Source organism: Aspergillus welwitschiae (genome assembly GCF_003344945.1).
Source record: "Aspergillus welwitschiae strain CBS 139.54b unplaced genomic scaffold BDQ94scaffold_13, whole genome shotgun sequence".
Classification (NCBI taxonomy): domain Eukaryota; kingdom Fungi; phylum Ascomycota; class Eurotiomycetes; order Eurotiales; family Aspergillaceae; genus Aspergillus; species Aspergillus welwitschiae.
The window spans coordinates 711600-727888 of record NW_020798707.1 but is presented as its reverse complement, the minus strand read 5'-3'; the positions used below and the strand labels follow the sequence as shown (position 1 = coordinate 727888).

General features: G+C 49.5%; 9 protein-coding genes across 9 annotated transcripts; 5 read left to right on the top strand and 4 right to left on the bottom strand.

Annotated features, from left to right (window-relative positions):
* Positions 1–269: 269 nt before the first annotated feature.
* BDQ94DRAFT_142453 (putative JmjC domain protein) lies at positions 270–1607 on the top strand. Its single transcript, XM_026766039.1, has 2 exons — positions 270–1302; positions 1358–1607. The coding sequence occupies exons 1-2, from the start codon at positions 346–348 to the stop codon at positions 1376–1378; spliced, it is 978 nt and encodes a 325-aa protein (XP_026627288.1). The 5' UTR covers positions 270–345; the 3' UTR covers positions 1379–1607.
* Positions 1608–1664: 57 nt separating this feature from the next.
* On the top strand, positions 1665–2451 carry BDQ94DRAFT_24668 (uncharacterized protein). Its single transcript, XM_026775312.1, has one exon. It carries the CDS (start codon positions 1760–1762, stop codon positions 2306–2308), a length of 549 nt encoding a protein of 182 aa, XP_026627287.1. The 5' UTR covers positions 1665–1759; the 3' UTR covers positions 2309–2451.
* On the bottom strand, positions 2452–5063 carry BDQ94DRAFT_178215 (putative general amino acid permease (Agp2); the record flags this gene model as incomplete). The annotated part of the gene is made up of 6 exons (XM_026773079.1): positions 2452–2634; positions 2688–3064; positions 3121–3856; positions 3926–4148; positions 4362–4390; positions 4738–5063. 6 exons carry the CDS (start codon positions 5061–5063, stop codon positions 2595–2597), a joined length of 1731 nt encoding a protein of 576 aa, XP_026627286.1. The 3' UTR covers positions 2452–2594.
* Positions 5064–6702: 1639 nt separating this feature from the next.
* BDQ94DRAFT_142447 (uncharacterized protein) lies at positions 6703–7139 on the bottom strand. Its single transcript, XM_026766038.1, has one exon. The coding sequence runs from the start codon at positions 7113–7115 to the stop codon at positions 6741–6743; it is 375 nt and encodes a 124-aa protein (XP_026627285.1). The 5' UTR covers positions 7116–7139; the 3' UTR covers positions 6703–6740.
* A 388-nt stretch (positions 7140–7527) lies between these two features.
* BDQ94DRAFT_24642 (putative progesterone binding protein) lies at positions 7528–8340 on the top strand. Its single transcript, XM_026775311.1, has 3 exons — positions 7528–7794; positions 7871–7966; positions 8047–8340. Exons 1-3 carry the CDS (start codon positions 7686–7688, stop codon positions 8223–8225), a joined length of 384 nt encoding a protein of 127 aa, XP_026627284.1. The 5' UTR covers positions 7528–7685; the 3' UTR covers positions 8226–8340.
* Positions 8341–8395: 55 nt separating this feature from the next.
* Positions 8396–10672, bottom strand: BDQ94DRAFT_142445 (mRNA-binding ribosome biosynthesis protein NOP4). The gene has a single exon (XM_026766037.1). It carries the CDS (start codon positions 10627–10629, stop codon positions 8455–8457), a length of 2175 nt encoding a protein of 724 aa, XP_026627283.1. The 5' UTR covers positions 10630–10672; the 3' UTR covers positions 8396–8454.
* Positions 10673–11208: 536 nt separating this feature from the next.
* Positions 11209–12414, top strand: BDQ94DRAFT_142444 (DNA repair protein RAD10). The gene has a single exon (XM_026766036.1). The coding sequence runs from the start codon at positions 11322–11324 to the stop codon at positions 12303–12305; it is 984 nt and encodes a 327-aa protein (XP_026627282.1). The 5' UTR covers positions 11209–11321; the 3' UTR covers positions 12306–12414.
* A 388-nt stretch (positions 12415–12802) lies between these two features.
* Positions 12803–13062, bottom strand: BDQ94DRAFT_142443 (uncharacterized protein). Its single transcript, XM_026766035.1, has one exon. It carries the CDS (start codon positions 13020–13022, stop codon positions 12816–12818), a length of 207 nt encoding a protein of 68 aa, XP_026627281.1. The 5' UTR covers positions 13023–13062; the 3' UTR covers positions 12803–12815.
* Positions 13063–13255: 193 nt separating this feature from the next.
* BDQ94DRAFT_24614 (uncharacterized protein) lies at positions 13256–15835 on the top strand. The gene is made up of 4 exons (XM_026775310.1): positions 13256–14149; positions 14259–14545; positions 14599–14723; positions 14775–15835. The coding sequence occupies exons 1-4, from the start codon at positions 13471–13473 to the stop codon at positions 15691–15693; spliced, it is 2010 nt and encodes a 669-aa protein (XP_026627280.1). The 5' UTR covers positions 13256–13470; the 3' UTR covers positions 15694–15835.
* The last annotated feature ends 454 nt before the right edge of the window (positions 15836–16289 follow it).

Genomic DNA, 16289 nt, shown 5'->3' with positions numbered 1-16289 from the left:
CATCACCATCACCAGCTGACATGGCATCCTTATCAGCCCTTGCTTGTGTTGTTGATAACTCTACCAATTACGGTTTCCTCTGAAGGACCACAGTAAATTTATCTGAAGAGATACTAATAGTAGATGAAATCATAATAAGAATCCAAATTTAAATGAAGGATGAAGAGCTACAAAGGGCAAATCTCACAGATCCACCGGCAACTGGTCGATCCCAGTCGGGGCGGAAATTCCCCGATCTGCACTTTGTCAAACCGCATGTGCAGCAGCATCTAAGCAACACTGAATAGTGGATGCGGTGCTTTCCCAACCCACTTCTTTTGGATGACAGAACACTTGGTCTTCTGAATGAAGCTCCAACAATGTCTGCCCAGCAATAACCTCAGGGTTTGGCACCGTCTGTCGTCTGTCGCCCTCCGGTTCTCCTCTTCAAACCAACCACGACAACAACGCTGCTTCACCTCCACGACATCCCGCTCATATCGCCCCCTAGATACCCTCAACGATGCCGACATAAACGACTTCCGCCAAAACTACTTTACTCCGGAACGTCCTACAATTCTCCCTCGGGGTTCTTTTCGTGATTTCCCCGCCTTTGAGCGTTGGTTCGAGCCCGCTCCGACCGAACCAAATGTATCTCAACTGAATACAACTTACCTTGCCCAACACGGAGCCGACGCCTTCGTTCCTCTGGAACTCACACAGCCTTCCTCCGACGGCGCCTCCGAGACAGGAGCAGACGGGCTCACCTTTCAGCAATTTCACGCACCGCTGAGTTTGTTCCTTGATTGGATTCGTTCCGCAGAGACGCTCGAGACACAGTCCGCTCGGTTGTATCTAGCGCAGTGCCAGCTCCTAGATCTCCCCCAGGTACTCCGCGATGACTTTCCAACACCTGAATTAGTAGCACAGGCCGGAAAGGGTGATGTCTACGACACGAATGTTTGGATCGGATATCCACCTACGTATACGCCTCTCCATCGGGACCCGAATCCCAATCTCTTCGTTCAACTCGCGGGACAAAAGGTTGTGAGACTTTTATCGCCTGGCGATGGACAGAAAGTATTTGGGTCCGTGAGACGGCAGCTGGGACGAAGCGGAGGTCGCGAGGCTGCTGCGATCCGAGGAGATGAAATGATGCAGGGCCAAGAAAGGGCATTATTGGAGCAGGCTGTCTGGGATGAGGAGAAAGCTGTGCCGGGGCTAGATGGGTATGAAGCACATCTCGAAGCGGGTGATGGAATGTTCATTCCCCGGGGATGGTGGCATAGTATCAAGGGCGTAGGGACAGGGGTGACGGCTTCGGTAAGTTGACTATAAGTGTGCGCGTATGACTCTCTCTTACTTATCTGATCAACAGGTGAATTGGTGGTTCCGCTAATAATCAGGGTGTATGATGGGTAAGTAGTTTTGTAGATATGGTAATGTACGGAGCTGCATCTATATCGGAACAGATACAAGCTACAGCAAGACAGCTTGACAAAAGAAAAGTAAATTATTTCACCCAGAAATAAGCTCAATAATATGCAAAAAAAACACAACCCAATCTCCATAACTCAATACAACAATTAAATGGGCAATCCGTACGCTTAAGACTCAGAACGTACCCAACGTTCTAGAATCCTCTTTTCGACTCCGCCCGCCTTCACTCCACATCCCAAGATTTCGTCGACGACATCATCATCCTTCCTTTCTTTTAATCAACCAAATTCCACCCTCACCCACACTCCACAACAACCAAACAACCAACAGAAATAATATAATGTACATGTCCTCAACCCTCACGCGCGCCTCACTCATCAACCTCCTCCTAACCACGACCGCCCGCATCGCACCCGCATCCGCAACCGCAACAGTCACAACCACAACATACACACCCCGACACTTCCTCCACCAAGCCACACTCCCCCTCCACCCTCACTGCTCAGCAATCCATCTCTACAACAACGCAATCACCACCACTACCAATAGATATCAAAAGGAGAAAAGCTCTCACTACTCCACAATGAGCACACCCAACGACCAACAAACCCAAACCCAAAACCAACAAGAAGGCGATGACCAACAAAAACCCATCCTCGCCCTTCCAGACGCCGAATCAGCCACGAAACTCGACGTAAGCGGGGATGGATCAGCAGTTGCATTGGACCACCTGGGTCCTGTGGTGGTGAATCAGGATGGCACGTTATCGCGGATTTCGAATTGGGAGGCCATGACGGAGATGGAGAAGAAGAATACGCTTAGGGTATTGGGGAAGAGGAATAAGATGCGGTTGGAGGCGTTGAAGAAGGAGAGGGGGGAGGGGAATTAATTCGATGCTGTGTTGTTCATGTGGAGTGGGATGGGGTGGTGGTAGAGGGTGGGATGATAGATGATAGATGATAATAAGGGGGATGTAATATATTATATTGGAGGGGGTGGGATATACTTGTGTCTTGTATGATATTCTATAGGGCTGGACTATGGTTGAGCGATTTCATTGTTTATCTTTTATCTTCAAAGTCGTCTTATTCATCTGCTAAGGAAAGAAACGAGAAAAGAACTTCTATCCAGACAGCCACCCAGGTTTTATCTATGCATTGTCTTATGATGCTGGTTTAACCAAAAACCATATCGTTGAATCTCGTAAAAGCGTTACTGTGTGCGATACTTAGTTTCCAGACCATCAGAAGTATACCAGATAGACCTACCTTGAAGGTTCCTCCACATAATTCCTCGTATACACATCCACTTCTTCGACTCCAGTGACGATATCAATTTCCTTTGGGCTCAAAAACTTCGTACGATGCCAGAGTTTCCATCCCACGTAGATGACAGGAAACACTCCGATCATGGTATACGAGAAGAAGAAAGTCGGGATGTCCCAGTTGCCAGGTAAGAAGACCGTGTAGCCGCTTATGAAAGTCATGACGAAAGTCGAGACTAAGGCAATGTAGGCGACATAGGGCTGGCCACGACTCTGGTAGGGAAGGGATGTGCGAGGGACACCCTGTGCCATGAGAGCTTTTCTGAACCGGGTGTAGGTGAAAGTAATGACGGAAAAGTTGATCAGCTGGGATGCAGTGACCTGATTTGTGTTTCATCAGAATTTGCAGAAGAAGTAGTTGATGGGGAAAGACTCACAAGATTAACAAACCAATTCAGCACGACGGCTGACCCATTAGAGACCTGTAGGAAAGCCAACAGCGCAAAAACGAACACAATCAAGACGCAGTATATTGGCACACCGGTTTTTGTACATTTGGTGAGAATGCGCGGAGCCTTGCCATCCAGAGCAAGACCGTACAGACTTCTGCTGGCGCAGTAGACGTAACTGTTTCCGGCACTGAAAGCAGCGAGGAGGACCATAGCATTGACGATGTGTGGCAGGACGGGAATTTTCAGCCGGTCCATGGCGACAACATACGGTGATGCGGCTGCACCAGGCAGGTCTTTTTCGTACGCAGCAGCCAGGTCAGGATCGTTGTAGGGAACTAAGATACCAACGCAGAGCACACCAAGAACGAAAAAGGTGGTGAGTCGATAGAAGATGCCATTGTATGCTTTGGGCAGGATTTTGCGGGGGTTGACTGCTTCACCGGCAGCCATGGAGACGTAGTCAGGACCGGCGATCGTGAAACTGGCTTGGATGAGGCAAGCAAGAAACCCGAGCCATCGGCCTAGATCTCCGGTCTTGTAGTATTCGTTGAATGCCCCAGGGTTCTTCCAGTAGCGGAATCCAAATCGATCGCCAAGGGGGTTGCCTCCGAGCATCACAATGAATGTAAAGAAGATCAGGCCCACACTAAGCAAGACCTTGCTCAGGGAAAGCCAAAATTCGGCTTCGCCATACCACTTCACTGCGAAGATGTTGAGTAGCCTGATACTTGTTAGCTTGCACTGCTTCAAGTTGCACAGGAGGTATGCTTCGATCGAGAGCATAACATACCCAAAGAGCACAAGCACAATTACAATAATTCCGGCGACTGGGACCGCATCGCTCCAGTAAGTGATAATCAGGTTACACGCTGTAACTTCAAATGGCACCATGGCAGCTTGAAAGATGAAGAAGTTGTAACCGGCAGCAACCCCAAAGGCCTCGTCAACGTATCGAGTTGCAAAGCGGATAAAGGGCGAGGAAATGGGCAAATATGTGACCATCTCAGCCAAACCTAGCATAGGTATTATCTTAGTGGAATGCTACTTCAAAGGGAACAAATGCGCGAGCCAAGTTGTTGCGACGGAATCAGAGAGGCCATTGGGAATTCGGCGCTTTGGGGCATGCAGATAAAATCGCACAGGTCGCAATTGGCAGCTTTTGTGTCGCTGGCGGCATGAGGGAAGATAGGAAGGGCTTCAAGATCGCAGGGAAAGGGAATCCGTACAAACAGTTATACATAGAATGACAGCGGACCTATATATAAACGAGGTATAAGATTCCATAAATTTAGCAGCAATATGCACAAGGCAAGGCCAGACAATCCCGAAATTCTGCTGTCTCTAGGGTGGAGCACACATCAGGAACAAGGAGGAAAAGCTGACACTGCGCTATCTACGTATAGTGCATGAGGTGTCTGATGTTGAAAGACATCCTTGCAGACGCTGACCATTGGGCGAAAGCGAGTTCCTGTACTTTGTGCTTCGGCTTCCAGAAACTTACCAATAAACGAAGCCTTTTGAGACAGTTCACAAGATGGGAATTGCAGCACCGTAAGGGAACAGCGAAAGACAAGAGAACAGAGTGATGGGATCAAGACTAACCAGATAATAAATGCGATGAAGAGACTAGCAGGGCCACCCTCCATCAGTGCTTTGCCAATTTGGACGTACAAAACGGTCCCGATTGTGCCGCCGATACCGATAAGCTGGATATGCCTGGGCTTCAGCTTGCGGTGTGTATGGTCGTAGGCAAGCTTCTTCGATTCATCTTCGACTATTTCTTCACTGTCGCGAACGACAGCATCCTTCTCAGTGCGTCCCATATCGGATTCTTTACGTTTCTCGCTGAATCCTTGAGGGCCGATTGTGGGGGAATGCCCCTCGGTTTGTATAGCGGATGTAAAAGCCATATTATGGCTAGAATTCATCAATGCCCCGCAGTGGGCAGCTTAAATATATATATAGAAAAGCAAGTTCAAGGACATTGAGTGAATTGTGAGGCATGGAATAAGAGGAAAGGAGAGCTGTTTCGTAGAAAAAGAAAGCGGGCGAAGGGAAACCGCGAAGAAAAATGGTGGGCTAGCTAGACCGGTCAAGAGCCGTTCTCGCCATGCGAATATCCCTCATCATGGGGCATTATTCGGCAGAAGACATTTTAGTCAATTATGGTCTAGGAATAACTCGTGCAAAGGGAATCAAGGAGGCAAATCACAGCGCGGAGGCCGACTTGCAGCTTCGGCGACTCCATTCGGGGCCCCCACAATGGCGGGCAGATACAGTTGTGCGTGGCGTTTGAGCAAAACATGGTGCTCGTCATTTTAACCTTGTCCTTCCTTGCTTGCTGTTTCTACTTTACTTGATGGTATTAATCCACGCTAACAACTACTTACACTACACTCTCCTATCGACTCGACTTCGTAATGAATGAGAAGCAAACTGGGAAACTAGCCACACATTCTACGCTGATGTGCTAAGTCAAACTTTATATGGAGTTATCTGACCCTATCATAACCTTCTGCGTCGGATACTACTATAGATACAACACAGACAGATCGGCCGTCGAGGTGTCCAATCAGATTGAATTACGATTTTCGTGTAACCCATGATCAGGGTCACTTTCTGCCTTTGGATGGAAGCGACGAATCTTCGATATTACAAAGTAGAGTAAAAGCGCCAGGCAGTCACATCAGCAAGGCAGATGGTAGCATCCAGGAGACGATTGTATGCCAGGAAGACATACCCCGGGGTTTTCAGGTCTTCGAGTCTGAATAGGAAGCGAAGGCTATGATAAGAGCTGCAGCACATTTGTTGCGGCACCGCCGGATTTGGTTGGCAGGTATCAATGACTGCAGCCAGTCGCAGATATAGCTGGTTGCAGCTGAGTATACTACCAAGCCAAATGGCACGCACGGTAGATAAATGCCACGGGCAGCAAGGGACCCAAATATGAGGGGCAGTAGGAAAAGTTGAAGTTAAACCTCGGCCGGGGATGGCCCGCCCTAACTGTTTTGGGGAATTGCCGTGGCATTCAGCCGGGGGGTCACATGAGTGAATCCAGACTGTCAGTTGACAAGTCTGGTATGAACATTGGTGGCAGAGAGGATGTTGTGAGACTGCAGGTTAAACAAATGCTTGAAACTGTCAAAGGAGAATCCTGCATTGCAGGGTATAAGACATTTTAACTCGGCTTGGACTAACCAACGATGCAGTAGCAGCTAGGGTTCCATAGGTTTGGCGCGGCCTAGGCCGTACATGATACTAATCCCAGACTAGAATGATAATACCGAGTAATCCTTGTTCCAGCAAGCGCCCCTCTGATTGCCCCTTGATATAGCAATTGTAGTCATGCGAGTCTCTGCTCCAGCCTTCCCCGCGGCGACTTGTATCCGTGGGATTTCAAGGCCCATAAAGGAAGAATGGATTCGGCGGACATAATGCGATTTTGAGGCACTTCCCCATCCCTCATATCTCAGCTATATTTCCCAAGCCTCGTGATTTCAACAAGTATGGAGAAGCGTTTCACGCCATGACGCCAGGCAAGGATAAAAGGCCACTAATGAGAAAAAGGCACAGTAGATTCATGCGAAAATATCTTGAGTCATTGATCATGTTCGCATCTCGGTTTGGGTATTCTTATCCGAAACCTTCGTTCCAACTCCATGTTGAGTAGGCGGTGCCTTCCCTAGCCAGGCTGGAGGGAAAAAGCCGTCGTTGTCTTCGTAGTGGAGGTAATGCGACAGATCGGACTCCTCCGAGATCGATCTGGGGTCTCTTTCTGCATCATTGCCATAAGAGTCTCGAGCAAGGGATGGGGTCTGGATGGCCCTCGGTTGACTACTCTGATGGGAGGACATTGTGTCCGTTCTTTGGGAAGTTCCTCGTGATGAATATGATAACAACAAGGCCCAGAATAGATGACCCAGTTCTGTATACAAAATATGAAAGAGTTTGCAACAGTTGTAGACTGAGATGGATGACATGTGTGGTGCTTGCTTATACGATAGATACAGTTGTCCATCAGGTAGGCGTCTTTGACGTCAGAAGCTGGTACCAATCACGGGATTTCCAGAGCAGGCAATCCTCTACAGATGCGGAAGGGGCTCGCCCGAGTTGCCAACCAAACTATTACGATCACGTTGTTACAGATCACTGGCATCAACTTTACTCCTGCAAGCATATCTCAGAGCAACTATCGAGACTGACCCTGGACTAGGCGAGTCTAAACCTACCTAGGTTCAGGGGCAGTGGATACTCTAGAAGATGGTAGTGAGTCGATGTCTCGAGAGCCAATGAAACTAGCTGTAAAAGGTACTACTCATCCGAGAAGACGAGATGGGGACTTACGATAACATCACCGAGCCGCGGACGGTAGCTGCCAAACCTCGACCCACGGTTTCGCCGCTCCGAGCTCTCCCCGCCTGCCCCGCGCCTGTTTAACCGGCAACGAACCTCGTCCTTCCAAGGTTCCTGCTGCTAGACAACAACTTCCCAGCGACAAAACCACTTTCAGTCCCTGAATAGAATTACCTGCACGATAGACAATCGTCACAATGGTCGAGCACGAGCCTGAGCCGAAGCGCTTTTCTCCTAAGATCCCTGTCCAGCTCGATCCCCCGAAATATGATCCCATAACCGTTGAAGAGCTGTCCAAATGTGATGGTGAGATCTTCACACTGCACCTCCGAGGATACTCCAATCTGTTACAATTTCAGTACTGACAAATTAATGTTTACAGGTACCGATCCTAACCGTCCCACCTTGGTTGCGATTAAGGGGATCGTTTTCGATGTGACTAGGAACCAGGCATACAGTCCTAGTGGGCAGTACCACGGTAAGCTATCCTACGCTGAATACAAGCCTATATCTGTGCCTTAGTGATTGTGAACGGGTGTGCTGATGTATATTTGCTAGTCTTTGCTGGAAAGGATCCCTCCCGCGCCCTTGCCTCTTCGTCGCTCAAAGCCGAGGATTGCAAACCCGATTGGTATGATTTGGAGGACAAGGAGAAGACAGTCCTGGATGAATGGTTCACGTTTTTCAGCAAACGCTACAACATTGTGGGAAAGGTGAAGGATGCTACGAACTACTAAAGGAACAAATGGTTAGCAGCGATGCATGGAGATAATCAACCTTTCTGCAATGCAAGAATAATACCCGTTGACTTCACTCTTACGCGAGCTACTCTGAATAAAGAGCTGTCGGTGTCAGATACTTTCAACAATACAGCGCTAGAAACCAAAGAAATAAGCTTGTTGACAGATATCATTAGCTATTTACTCCATATATAACCCGCATTGACTTTTATCTATGTACCCGGCCTTAGGCCTTTCCTTTCCGAGATCTTCGCTGCATGCGCTTCTTTGCGATGATACGATTCCGCTTTGCAAGCTTATTCTGTTCCTCATCATCCTCTCCATTTGCGCCCTTGTCATTGTTGTCAGAGCGCTTCCTCTTCTTTCCATTGGGACCTCCCTTGTTGTTCTTTGCTTCGTCCTTCTCCGCAGAACCTTCACCATCCTGCTTTCCTTTCTTGAAAGTACGGGCCTTAGCCTGCTGTTCTTGCCGGCGCTTGACGACCTGGGCGTTCTCAATGGCGAACTCAACGATCAAACGCTTCTTCTTGTCCTTGGCGTCCTCCGAACCAGTCGCAGGTGCCTCGACAGCATGGCCATTGAGCCATCTGAGAGCCATCAGGGCGTGGCGGTGGGTGTAGTATTCAATGAAACCGTAACCTCTGCTTCTTCCCGCAGCCTTGTCCTCGCCAACCTTGTGGCCATCTCGGGTTTCGAAGACGATCTTCGCTTGTCTCACAACACCAACACCCTTCTTCTTCCGCAACTGCTCTGCCTCTCTCATGATGTCGGCCGCGCGGTTCAACTCCTCCTTAGACAAAGGCTGCCGCAGACCCTTCTTCGCATCCTCAGCAAATCCGGCGATCGCTTGACGAGCGAGCTGTTTCAAATCTTTTGTGGTGACATGACGGGGAATATTACGAATCGACAAACGCGTCAAACTGAGATGGAGGGCCGGGTTCTTCTTGATGAAGTTCTGTCGTTGCTTGTAGCTGTCCTCTCTCATCTTGATCTCCGATGGTGAAAGCTTCTTGTAGAGGGCGGAGTTCTGCGGGATGGTACCCTCGGAAAGAAGGTACAGGCGGCGCTTGTCGGTATCGCGGACGAGTCGGCGAGACACTCCCTCTTCCTCCAGCTGTGAAGCGCGAGATTTGCTCACTGCGCGGGCAACTTGTAGTACACGACCCTCCAAGGTATACCGTCCGGTGGGGTCCGCGTTTTCGTTCTGTAGAATGGAATGCTTGTAGGCGGTAGAGGCTTTCTTAGCCTTATCTTTCTCTGCGACAAGGGTATCTTGTTGTTTGGGGGCGTCGCGCACGCAGGCTGCTGCATCGTCGGGCTTCCAGAAGCAAGCAAAACCAGTACCACGAGGACGCTCGGTTTCGTGATCGACGACGATTCGGGCATAGCGAAGGGGACCGAATTGGGTGAAGTGTTCGTAGAGCATATCATCGTCACAGGTGAAGGGGAGGTTTCTGATGAAGATAGTCGAAGCGTTCCTTTCGTCTTCCTTATCTCCCTCTCCCTCTTCCTCATCCTCGTCCTCGTCCTCCTCGACATCTTCATCCTCATCAACGTCGCTACCATATTCCATATCGTCGTCCTCGTCAGACTGGGCTTCTTCATCAATGCCAACTTCTGCTTCGATAGCATCCTCCATATCAGCGTCTTCTGACTCCTCCTTTACATTCTCCTCCTGTTCCTCCTGATCCTTTTGTAAATCCTCCCAGACGTTCTTCTCAACAGCCCAATCGACAGCCAATGTTCTTCCGTCCACCTCCTTTCCGTTCACTGCCTGCAACGCCTTCTCGGCGTTTTTCTTTCCGCGCAAAACAACGAAACCGAAACCGGCCAGTTGACTTCCCTTCTTAGGAAGGGTAACATATTTGACCTTTCCAAAGCTGCGGAAGAGCACCGCCAAATCATCAGGTTCCTTGATGCTCCACGGCAAGTTTCGAACGATCAGCTTAGGCGGCTGAGCAGCCGCCCTCTGTTCCTCTCTCTTCTTCTTCTGCTCAAGAGCTTCAGCCGAAGGCTTGCTCTTTCCGAGGTTCTCATCAACAACACGATGACGCGGTTGCGCGTATTCAACCTTGATCTTCTTGCCTTCAAACACGGAGCCATTAAACTCTTCTAGCGCAGCCTTTGCGTCTTCGATATCCGCGAATGTCACGAAACCGTATCCCTTCGATTGCTTCGTCTCAGGATCTGTGACAGCAACGGCATGCTTAATAACGTAGGATTGCGAGAAGTATTCTGTCAGGCTCTCGGTCGTCGTAGAGGCGGGAAGCGATCGGATGAAAAGCTCCCTCCTAGGCTGGTTGGAGGCCGGTGTCTCCTGTGCTGGCTTGTCGGTTTGTACTTCCATGTTGGACTCAGGAGCAGCGCTGCCCTTGATCTCGCTGGCTTCAGGGGAACTCATCTTGGACTCGTTCCTCTCAGCCTTGATTGGTGTTTTGAGTAACTTTTTTTTTTGTAGCAAAATCAGCGGCAGAAAAATCCCGATGCCGTTTTCTGACTTTTGGAGGCAAAAGCGGGTCTGCGGGCGGTGAGAGGGAATGGGTCTCCACCATGCTCCATCTACTTTCATTCTACACATCAGTCTAGATCTTTCTTGTTACTGATCGTCTGCTTCGCGATACTTCTGTCTGCTGTTCTGCGTTCGATAACTGTTATTTGCAGACGGAAGACTCCTTTCACTTATGCCCGACGAGGTTAGCGATTTACAATGGCATACGCTACACTGAACGAGACGGTTTTATACTAAATTTGAAGAAATCGTATGCTCTTCCCTTGTTTAGAAGACGAAGCCAGAGACTCCATATAATCAAGGCTTCATATCCCTGCCCACCATCGCTAATCCTTTCCTTGTGGCACATATCTGAAAGGATGAACACCCAAGTCACATGATGGATCTACCACGTGACATATCTCATAATAACCAATCGGGAACCCTTGCACGGCCCACCTTTCACGGCCAAGGATGGGTGTAAATCGAAGCGATATGACAACATCCAGGGTCCCGTTCGCTTATAATCTGCGAGGCACTTGATGCAGTAACTTTCTATTTCCTCCGAACCAATAGCGGACGACACTGGGGGAGAGAAAGCAGCAATGGACCCAGTAGCACGTTCAGAATCTGCTACGCCCCGAGCGTCTGGTGCCTCGATGCCGCAGCCACCGTCTAAAGTCCAGCAGCCTAAGCCACAAGCACTCCCCAGCAGGTCTGGTCCATCTGCCATCCTCGTGTCAACGCGACAAAAAGGCAATCCGATATTGAATCATATCAAACTACTGCCATGGGAATATGCAGATATTCCGGCCGACTATGTGGTCGGAAACACCACCTGTGCTCTATTTCTTTCCTTGAAGTACCACCGGTTACATCCCGAATATATCTACTCGCGAATTCGTCTCATAGCAGGAAAATACCTTTTACGTATTATCCTGGTTATTGTGGATATCCCGAATCATGAAGAAAGCTTGAAGGAGCTTTCGAAGACATCCATCGTCAATAATTTGACGCTGATCCTTTGCTGGTCTGCACCCGAAGCTGCACACTATCTTGAATTGTTCAAGTCTTCTGAAAACTCTCAACCTACTGCTATTCGCACGCAGCAAGCTCAGTCATACAAGGAATCTCTTGTTGAGTTCGTCACGACACCCCGAAGCATTAATAAATCAGATGCAGCAAGCTTGATATCTACGTTTGGGAGCCTGCAGAATGCGGTTAATGCCCAACCAGAGCAGATCAGTGCAGTACCCGGATGGGGTGAGAAGAAGGTCAGGCAGTGGTGTAGTACAGTAAGAGAAGGCTTTAGGGCCGAGTCGGCGAAGAGGGTAACTGCCAGGGGAGGAATCGCTAGAGGTCATGCAACTGGGGTTGTTGAGGATCATGAAGACCGAACCTTCAATTCTTTGGAAACAAGTGAAGACAACGCCGCAGAATCAATCCTAGCAGATGCAGAGGAGGGTCGGCTAGAAACACGGAGACAAGCTATCGAAGAGCGACGATTGCAGGAGTCGAGTCAGCAGGAGGAAGAGATGAGTGAAGGCATCTTGGCGGCTCTGGCGAAGTATCGACAGGACGGCGGTTGATCCCTTAACTAGGTGAATTCTGTTTATAACATGGAGACCGTGGTGTAGAAAGACATTGCCTTGCGGATGCCAACAACTAGCCCCAGCCTGTAGTTAAGATATCAAGCGGGAGACTGGAGCCAATAGTGCAACTCCTCATTGACGGTATGGGGCTTTATTACTCCCTCGTATGCCTTGAAATTACTGAGCGGGATTCGAGATGCTGCCCGGAGAGTCTACAGTGGGATGGGACAAGCTGCACGTGACTGATGTTAATGGTGTGGGGTACATGTAGCTTAAATGTTTTTCCAAGCTAACTATCAACTCTATTGCCGACTCGCTTAGATTTACAATATAGGTAGGGCTGGTCAGCTTAGCGGGAAGTACTAGAAGATGACAGAAGCTTAGCCAAGATGCATCGGCCATTGACGCACTAGACACCCATACCGTCAATAGTAGACCACTAGGGCATGACCGTGGATTACGTGTGTTCAGGCCATCAAATCAGAAGGCCGCCAGAGCTAATCAACCTTACTTTGCACTTTTATTAGTAGGAGTCAAGTTACCCCATGGGGAAGAGGGGATCCAGAATGTATTAAGGCAGGTGGAGTAGCAATGCTTATTTTGTAGGTGCCTGAGCCCCTCCCAGCAGACACTGCCAGGTATCAGTGATCTCAAGGGGCATTTATAGTAACAAAAGTTACAGCTTTTCTTCTCTATAGTCCATGTTAAATCCATAGATAGAGCGATGTTTCAAACTTTGGGCGTAATCTCTATAATATTTTCCTTTAGTGGTTAGGGAGAGAGACGTGAAAGAAGATGAAGCGGTGACTATACGGCTGAGTCAGCCGGGAGATCATCACGTGGGGGCACGAGGGTGGGGGAAGCAAAGCCCAAAGGGGAAATCGGGCTGACGGCGAACATTGGAGTTTCGCCATTCTGTGCCAGTCCAACGACATTCTCTGCTATGCGCCATCTCTTGCGGCCACGGGCTTAGTTTCTGAAGCTTTTGCCCTATCGATTCCCATCGGGCTCCTCGGACAGCTCCACTGCCCAAGAGAGCTGCAGAAAGTACAGACAGACGCCCTGTTTGGTCTTCCCCACCCTTCGGCTCTTGCCCCCAGTCCCTAATTCCCGGGCCTGACCGGTACTACGCGTTTGCCGGGCCAGGCCAAATCATGAGATAATGGGGGAGGAGGGTAACCCCGACCCCGGAACCACCTCTAATAAGCCTAATCTTAAGTTTCAGAATGTGAATGTGGGCGCTGCCCCAGGCCCTGTGCCTGCTCGTCGTCATTCCAATGATCACAATAATCATCATGCAGAAGACCGCTCAGCTCCCTCAAGGAACCGGCCTGCCAGACCCGCCCAGCAATCTGGCTCCAGGAACTTCGAGTTTGTCCTAGTCACTGATCATGAGTCCAAGCGCCAGGTCCGCCGCCATGCCATGCGCCAGTACATGCATCAGCGGCGCTTGGACAGTATCGCGCGATTGGGGACAGCTCGTATACCTGGCGGTGGTTGGACCCCCCGCTCCCCGTCTGACTCTCAGGTACCCGAGTCCTCCCCATCGCTGGTGGAGGAAATCCAGGATGAGCCTGCTATCAAATCCGAAAAGGGTTCGCCGAGTAGCGAAGAGGACCATCCACCGCCTGAAAAGCCAAAGGGACCTTCGCGATTGCTCATCCCTAAATTACACAAGGTCAAACGTGAGGAGAAATCGCCTCCTTCCTCACTGGCTGTTCAAAAGCCTACACCTAAGGCTTTAGACCCCCTCATTACTCCTGGAGAAGGTTCCGTTCGAGACCCGTTTAGCTGCTATCCAATTCCGGTTAGCCATGCAGATCATGAATTGATCCAACATTGTATGTTATATTGCGCCGCAGATGTCATCCCTAGCCTAAGACGTTGCATGTGCATTTCAAACCCCTGCATATCACTTTGCTTCCTGACTGGAGCTTACACGTATGTTAGTTGTGGTCACGTACCCATCTATGATGTATAAGTTTGCCGATTCGATCGCGAACAACCCTATGATGGAGATATTTCGGCAGTTTGCCTTGCACGATGGCCTGCCGTTCCAGGCCATGCTCGCCATTGCTTCGAAGCACCGTGCAGGTGTCGAAGGCAAAACCGAGTCCGTCCAAAGTTTGACCCATAAGATGCGAGCGCTGCGGTTGATGAACGAGCGCATCCAAGCAGACTCTACTGGGCAGTATGACGGAACTATCTACGCTGTTGCCACAATGGCTGTCATTGAGGTATTGTGACTCGTTGCGTTCCGTTGTAATTGTATTTAACTAACACCTTGGAGAAATGGTCCAAGGATGCATCCATAGAACGGATGCATTTTAGAGGATTGGCATCGATGATTAGAAGTCGCGGAGGAATGCAAGGCATGCGGATCTCTAGCCCCTTCCTGGAGAAGGTGCTCTATTGGTAACTTTGTGTGGTTGTCTGTATGAAAGGATATCTGTTGACTGTTTTCAGGGTGGATTTTAGTTGTGCCTCAAAGGCCATTGTCAGCACCTCTCTACCCTGGACTGGTGCTATCTCGGCTACTCCTCCACTCGACTTCCTGGATCCGACAATTCACCTTGCAGTACCCCATGACTCAACTACCGCAGAAGACTCGGAAAGTCTCTGCGAAACTTTTCGCGCCTGCGAAGACTTTTTAAGATTCTTCCGCCGTCTCCGCGAACTAGAACGCCGTGCCCTAGATGCTCCTTACACTCTCTCACCTGATGCCATCCCGAAGCGCATCAACTATTTCACACCCGGCACGCAGCTCTACACGATTCTCACGATGCTCCCTGACTACGATCATGGAATTCGGGATATCCGTTTTATCGACGAATACACCTGCATGGCCTGTCTCTTCTTCCTGGCCATTGCTCTCCACGATTGCTACCTAAACTCAACCTCCCTCGACCCCTACATGGAATGGCTAAGCGTGGAAATCAGAAAAATGAATCCCTCCACCAACCCTAGCATCACCTCCGTCCTCTGGCTCTTCCTCAACAACGGCGGCTATCCGCCAAATTACCGCGGCGACACTGGTGCCCGGTGCTGGATTGTTTCCCGCATGGTCCGAGTTGCCAAGCGCCTTGAATGGAAACGCCACGGCACGATCTGGGACCGTCTCCGCCAAGTTCTCATCGACTTCATCGTCACTCAACAAGAATGCGCACTCGGATGCGACCAAATCGACGCCGATACTCTGGCCACCCGTCAACGAAAACGTCTCCTTCATGTCCAGGACGACGCCTCCCCTTCTTCATCTTCATCTTCACCGGAATACTTCTGGAACGAGGCCCAGATGCGTGAAGATATCCTTAATTTTAGTTTATCCTCCATCACGACCCGCGATGTGGGTGACGATACTACAAATATACCTGTTTTCACTTGAGTAATCTTTTTCTTTCTCTTTCCTTTGGCCAATCCCTTACGCCCTAGGGCGTATATGTATGCTGCTTGCTCACATCGCATCAACCTCATTCAGTTGCAAGGCGTTGATTTCATGAAAGAGGGAAACCCGGGACCCTACTGGATGGATAAGACATGGTGCAAATGGGAAAACATGGCTGGCTCACGCTTTTAACGAGACAAAGACAACAGATGATTGAATGACTGGTAACAATGAAGACGGATGGCGTTTTGGGCGCTCAAAAAACGGCAAATTGACAAAAAATAATGGGGTTATTGGACTGGGTACTTATTTACTTACTGACTACGGCGTACCGTGTCAGGCTAATATGGTTGTTCGGAGCCATTTCAGCAGGGCTCGAGCTCTCTTTTCTCTTGGAATGGTGGGCGGGTAGTGAGAGCGAGGTAGGGTTTGATTTGGGTTGTGTTTCGTTTCAGTCTAGATTGGAGAGAAGGCAATTCAACTAGTTGGCCTAGTTAATAGTAAAATGATTTATGTTGTGTTTAGCGGAGGTAATGACAGAATAAGTGGGAATATTGGATGAAGTGCCCGACCCGCCCCAATGTTACCGGTATGTA

Coding starts and splice junctions, on each gene's coding strand:
- BDQ94DRAFT_142453 (XM_026766039.1), top strand. CDS start 346: ATGAAGCTCCAACAATGTCTGCCCAGCAATAACCTCAGGGTTTGGCAC. Junction 1,303..1,357: donor GGACAGGGGTGACGGCTTCG/GTAAGTTGACTA, acceptor TCTGATCAACAG/GTGAATTGGTGGTTCCGCTA.
- BDQ94DRAFT_24668 (XM_026775312.1), top strand. CDS start 1,760: ATGTACATGTCCTCAACCCTCACGCGCGCCTCACTCATCAACCTCCTC.
- BDQ94DRAFT_142447 (XM_026766038.1), bottom strand. CDS start 7,115: ATGTCATCCATCTCAGTCTACAACTGTTGCAAACTCTTTCATATTTTG.
- BDQ94DRAFT_24642 (XM_026775311.1), top strand. CDS start 7,686: ATGGTCGAGCACGAGCCTGAGCCGAAGCGCTTTTCTCCTAAGATCCCT. Junction 7,795..7,870: donor AGAGCTGTCCAAATGTGATG/GTGAGATCTTCA, acceptor TAATGTTTACAG/GTACCGATCCTAACCGTCCC. Junction 7,967..8,046: donor TCCTAGTGGGCAGTACCACG/GTAAGCTATCCT, acceptor TATATTTGCTAG/TCTTTGCTGGAAAGGATCCC.
- BDQ94DRAFT_142445 (XM_026766037.1), bottom strand. CDS start 10,629: ATGAGTTCCCCTGAAGCCAGCGAGATCAAGGGCAGCGCTGCTCCTGAG.
- BDQ94DRAFT_142444 (XM_026766036.1), top strand. CDS start 11,322: ATGGACCCAGTAGCACGTTCAGAATCTGCTACGCCCCGAGCGTCTGGT.
- BDQ94DRAFT_142443 (XM_026766035.1), bottom strand. CDS start 13,022: ATGGATTTAACATGGACTATAGAGAAGAAAAGCTGTAACTTTTGTTAC.
- BDQ94DRAFT_24614 (XM_026775310.1), top strand. CDS start 13,471: ATGGGGGAGGAGGGTAACCCCGACCCCGGAACCACCTCTAATAAGCCT. Junction 14,150..14,258: donor TCATGAATTGATCCAACATT/GTATGTTATATT, acceptor CACGTATGTTAG/TTGTGGTCACGTACCCATCT. Junction 14,546..14,598: donor CCACAATGGCTGTCATTGAG/GTATTGTGACTC, acceptor AACACCTTGGAG/AAATGGTCCAAGGATGCATC.